This window comes from Colobus angolensis, unplaced genomic scaffold (assembly GCF_000951035.1).
Source record: "Colobus angolensis palliatus isolate OR3802 unplaced genomic scaffold, Cang.pa_1.0 Scaffold25, whole genome shotgun sequence".
NCBI classification, from domain to species: domain Eukaryota; kingdom Metazoa; phylum Chordata; class Mammalia; order Primates; family Cercopithecidae; genus Colobus; species Colobus angolensis.
Genome location: NW_012115710.1, coordinates 1,433,689 through 1,439,088, shown reverse-complemented (window position 1 = coordinate 1,439,088; position 5,400 = coordinate 1,433,689). Strand labels below are relative to the sequence as shown.

The 5,400-nt window shown below is 50.9% G+C and overlaps 1 protein-coding gene across 3 annotated transcripts in view; it reads right to left on the bottom strand.

Annotated features, from left to right (window-relative positions):
- ZNF611 (zinc finger protein 611) overlaps window positions 1-5,400 on the bottom strand; it is a 23,907-nt gene that overhangs the window by 8,767 nt on the left and 9,740 nt on the right. For 2 of the 3 annotated variants that reach the window (XM_011946157.1, XM_011946156.1), the window contains one exon: window positions 718-799. Coding sequence is in view for 1 of the 3 variants with exons in the window: in XM_011946155.1 (XP_011801545.1) it covers window positions 718-780 (63 nt within the window). In the remaining 2 variants the exon portion in view is untranslated. Of the gene's footprint in view, window positions 1-717; window positions 800-5,400 lie in introns of those variants that run through there. The other variant, XM_011946155.1, reaches the window with a different exon arrangement.

Below are 5,400 nucleotides of genomic sequence, written 5' to 3'. Positions count from 1 at the left end.
GGGCGGATCACGAGGTCAGGAGATCGAGACCATCCTGGCTAACACGGTGAAACCCCCTAAAAAATACAAAAAAAAAAAAACTAGCCGGGCAAGGTGGCGGGCGCCTATAGTCCCAGCTACTCGGGAGGCTGAGGCAGGAGAATGGCATAAACCCGGGAGGTGGAGCTTGTAGTGAGCTGAGATACGGCCACTGCACTCCAGCCTGGGCCACAGAGCGAGACTCCGTCTCAAAAAAAAAAAAAAGTTTGGAGTCAGAGACATGTTGATCTACTAGTGTGGCTTCAAATGCATTACCAAATCCGATACACAATATCTCCCCTTATTCGTCTCCCTGTCCAGAATTTACCAGATATCTGTGCACATTAACATATGTATTTCATATGTAGTTTCTCTGAGCTGACATCCAGATGTGGCCTCTGAACCACCCAGGCTGCCCAGCAGCACTGACCTCAACGGGCCCACACCCCATGTTTATCCATGTCTGGGTGTGAGCCCTTCCCAGGACCGTGCCCAGTGGAGCCTCTTCCCAAGTTCATGTCACCGGGCCACAGGAGATGGAATCTCAGAGCAGGTGACGGGAACTGAGGGCAGGCATGGGTGAGGGCGAGTGAACCTGTCAGGCAAAATGCTTCAGACTCAGAAAAGACTGGCTACTACAACACCTGGCATTTCAGAAAGGAAAGTGACAGATTAATCCCCAGAGGAACATCACTTCACCTGAGGAAGAGCCATGCCGGGCTCCTTTCCTTTCCTCTTCTCAGCTGCTTCCTCACGTGACATGAGTCTTTAGAAACTGATCCTGTATGTGAAAAAAAGACTTCATGTTAGAAATGACTCACTCCCTTCCCGTGACAAAAACACACGAACAGGGAAGACCTCACCCTGTAGAAAGATGTCACCCTCTGCCCACTGCACCAGAGATCATGCAGAGATAAGAAAGCCCCACAGGAAGACCTATAAGTGTATGTTTGACCTCAGTCTTCAGATCTCACTCCCCTCCTGGAGAAACCCCCACACACGAGGCAGCAGGGGGGAGCTGGGCTGGACTGATCTCCCCTTCAGGGTACAGACCCATCCCTGATCTAACCCCATCCAGAGGACAGCCCCTCATCTCTCTGTGGATCACAGGCTGAGTTCAGCCCTCAGAAATGGAGGACACAGAGCTTTGATGCTCAATGCTTCACACAGATGACAAGCACCTGGGCCACTGCAGCTATTACTGAGGGTGGGCTCCATCCCTTCAGAATAAGAATCCCTGCTAAAGCAGCACAAAAGCTCTATTTGCAAAATGCTCTGCACTCTAATGTGAAGCCAGGGTTGAGCTCCACTCAGAGGGGACAAGCCCAGCACAGCCCCACGTTCTGCTCTGCTCTCTCTTTGGGGCCCTGTTCTCACCAGGATCCAGACAGTGGATGGTAAAGGCACAGAAATAATCACACAGAGCAGTCAATGTGGACCAGAGGTGGGATGAAGGTTGGGCTGTGTGTAAGGAAAATAAATCTTGGGGCCCCAAATCACTAAGCAAAATGGAAAAGTCAAGCTGGGAGCTGCTTAGGGAGCCAGACTCCCCTTCTATTCAAAGTCACCCTTCTGCTCCCTGACATAGATGCCTATATGAGTGTCTTCTTTGGAAAGGCTAATCAGAAACTCAAAAGAAAGACCCAGCACAGTGACTGAGGCCCGTCATCCCACACTGTGGGAGGCGGAGGCAGGCAGATCACTTGGGGTCAAGAGGTCGACACCAGTCCAGCCAACATGGTGAAACCCCATCTCTACCGGGCGCGGTGACTCAAGCCTGTAATCCCAGCACTTTGGGAGGCCGAGACGGGCGGATCACGAGGTCAGGAGATCGAGACCATCCTGGCTAACACAGTGAAACCCCGTATCTACTAAAAAAATACAAAAAACTAGCCGGGTGTGGTGGCGGGCGCCTGTAGTCCCAGCTACTCAGGAGGCTGAGGCAGGAGAATGGCCTAAACCCGGGGGCGGAGCTGGCAGTGAGCTGAGATCCGGCCACTGCACTCCAGCCTGGGCGACAGAGCGAGACTCCGTCTCAAAAAAAAAAAAAAAAGAAATCGCATTTTGTTCTCTACTAAGAGAAATTCTTCTGCCTTGAAATGCTGTTAATCTGTAACCCTAGTCCCAACCCTGTGCTTGCAGAAACATGTGCTGTGTTGACAAGGGATAATGGATTTAGGGCTGTGCAGGATGTGCTTTGTTAAAAAGTGTTTGCAGGCAGCATGCTTGGTAAAAGTCACCGCCATTCTCTAATCTCAAGTACCCCGGGACCTCTGCCCAAGAAAGCCTGGGTATTGTCCAAGGATTTTCCCCACTGAGACAGCCTGAGATATGGCCTCGTGGGAAGGGAAAGACCTGACTGTCCCCCAGCCCAAAACAGTCAAAAAAAGTTTTCAGCAGGAAAACTATGCGGTAGGAAGTGTATACGTTGCCCTATAGCAGAAAGAGGGGTTACGGGACTAGCCTCCTGGCGACTTCAAACCCAAAAAGAAACAACTTCCGGACTCTTACGGGGACGTCTCAATTTGCTCTGGGTGAAAGAAGACAGGCCAGAATTTCCAGGTCCGTGAGGTCCCCACGTCCAAGGGACAGAAGCGCCTGGGACCTAGGAAGGGCAGACTTAATATAAGACAGAGCGAAACTCAGGCGACGCGGTAGGGCCTTCACGTCACGTGACCCGCTTCCGGGTTTGCGCACGCAGGACAGAAGCCAGGCCTGGACTCCACCCGCGAGCTGGTTAAGGGTGCCTGGGATTGGGGCGGGGGTCGGGGCGGAGAGATCTTGCCCTTTAGAACGGGCAGAGGGCGGAGCCTGAGGGCGGGACCTGTGCGTCTCTCAGGCTGGCACCCAGCACCTCTGTTTTGCGGGTTTTTGGAGGCCAGAGCGGCCAGGAAGGCTGAGGCACCATTCAAAAGCCCTGGAACTGTATGGAACGGGAATGCAAACTAGAATATGAAACGCAAAGCCCTGCCTGGAAGGAACATACGATTTCATGCTGGCGACCCACAGAAGAGAATAGAAATCCTCTCAATGCCGGACCAGGTGGCTCACACTCGTAATCCCAGCACTTTGGGAGGCGGAGGCGGGCGGATCACGAGGTCAGGAGATGGAGACCATCCTGGCTAACATGGTGAAACCCTGTGTCTACAAAAAAGACAAAAAATTAGCAGGGCGTGGTGGTGGACGCCTGTAGTCCCAGCTACTCGGGAGGCTGAGGAAAGAGAATGGCGTGAACCCGGGAGGTGGAGCTTGCAGTGAGCCAAAATCGTGTCACTACACTCCAGCCTGGAGGACAGAGCGAGACTCCGTCTCAAAAAAAAAAAAAAGAAAAGAAATCCTCTCCCTTTCTATTCTCCATTTACTCAGGGGAGGGAGTCCACCCTGTGCTCAGCTTGGGAGACTTCCCTAGGGCCTCCGCCTGGGATGCGGGAGCGAGTGCTCAGGCCAAGGAGAAGTGAGGTCACCATCTGATGCTTAAACACAGCAGGGATGCGGGCACGGGGGAGGAAGCCTGAGGTCCCAGCTACTCAGGAAGCAAAGACGGAGAATCGCTGGACCTGGGGGTCCAGGCCAGCCTGGGCGACAAAGTAACATCCCCTCCCTCAGGGTTCCCTTCCTCATCTCTCTCTCTCTCACTCTTTTACTTTTCTTTCTTTTTTTTTTTTTTTGAGACTGAGTCTCGCTTGGTCGCCCAGGCTGGAGTGCAGTGGCACAATTTTGGTTCACTGCAAGCTCCGCCTCCCAGGTTCACGCCATTCTCCTGTCTCAGCCTTTTGAGTAACTGGGACTACAGGCGCCAGTCACGACTCCTGGTTAAGTTTTTGTATTTTTAGTAGAGACAGGGTTTCACGGTGTTTGCCAGGATGGTCTCGATCTCCTGACCTCGTGATCCGACTGCCTCAGCCTCCCAAAGTGCTGGGATTGCAGGTGTGAGCCACCGTGTCTGGCGTTTTTTTTTTTTTAGCCTTTTTTAGATAAAATTTTTGATGGTGTTACACAGAGATCCAACATTATTCTTTTCCATGTGGATACCCAATTAGTTGTCCCAGCACATTTGTGAAAGAGATCTATTACTTTCTCTTTTTTTACTTTTTTCTTTCCTTTTATTTTTCAGGCAGAGTATTTCTCTGCGGCCCATGCTGGGGTGCAGTTGCGAGATTGTGGTTCACTGCAGCCTTTGCCTCCTGGGTGGAAGCTATTCTTCTGCCTCAGCCTTTGGAGTAGCTGCTATTACAAGTGCACACGGCTATGCCCAGCTAATTTTCGTATTTTTGGTAGAGACGGGGTTTCACCATGTTGGCCAGGCTGGTCTGGAACTCCTGACTTCAAGTGATCTGCCTGCCTTGGCCTCCCAAAGTGCTGGGATTACACTAGTGAGTCACCGTGCCTGGCCCAGGAAATATTCTTTACTTCACTCTTTAAATGTGAGAAAATATAATTGAAAAACAAAGAGTCGGCTGGGCGCGGTGGCTCAAGCCTGTAATCCCAGCACTTTGGGAGGCCGAGATGGGCGGATCACGAGGTCAGGAGATCGAGACCATCCTGGCTAACACTGTGAAACCCCGTCTCTACTAAAAAATACAAAAAAAAAACTAGCTGGGCGAGGTGGCGGGCGCCTGTAGTCCCAGCTACTCGGGAGGCTGAGGCAGGAGAATGGCGGGAACCTGGGAGGCGGAGCTTGCAGTGAGCTGAGATCAGGCCACTGCGCTCCAGCCCGGGCGACAGAGCGAGACTCCGTCAAAAAAAAAAAAAAAAGAAAAACAAAGAGTCTCCTCCCAAATGAGAAATCATCTCCACGATGATAATAGAGAAAGAAATTAAAATGATTTTATTAATAAATAAGCTTTAGATGAGAATATGATGGGAAATAGAGGCAAATAGCCAAGAGGTTGAAAACAGAGAAAGACACTTCACTGTTCTATACTATGCATTGAGTACATGTTTTCAAGACAAACACCAATCAGTCCTCAGGGAAGAGCACTTGACAACACCCTTGGTCACAAACAGTTCATCCTGGCTCTGCTTGATAATGGAGGTGACAATCTGTGTCAGCTAACTAGCTTCATCCTGCGGGAGGGAGAGAAACCCTGATACTAACCCTAACACAATATTAGCAGGGCGTCGTGGCAGATGCCTGTAATTTTTCTGTATTTTTAGTAGAGACAGGGTTTCACCAAGCTGGCCAGGCTGGTTTCGAACTCCTGATCTCAAGTGATCCGCCCACCTCGGCATCCCAAAGTGTTGGGATTACAGGCTTGAGCCACGATGATCAGTCAGGAAAACTCTTAGAAGTCGCACCTGCATTTCACTAGACTCAGGTTGTAGGACCACATTCCTCTCAAGGCTCAGAATTATTTAAAAGTCCAAAGCTTTAAAATGGAA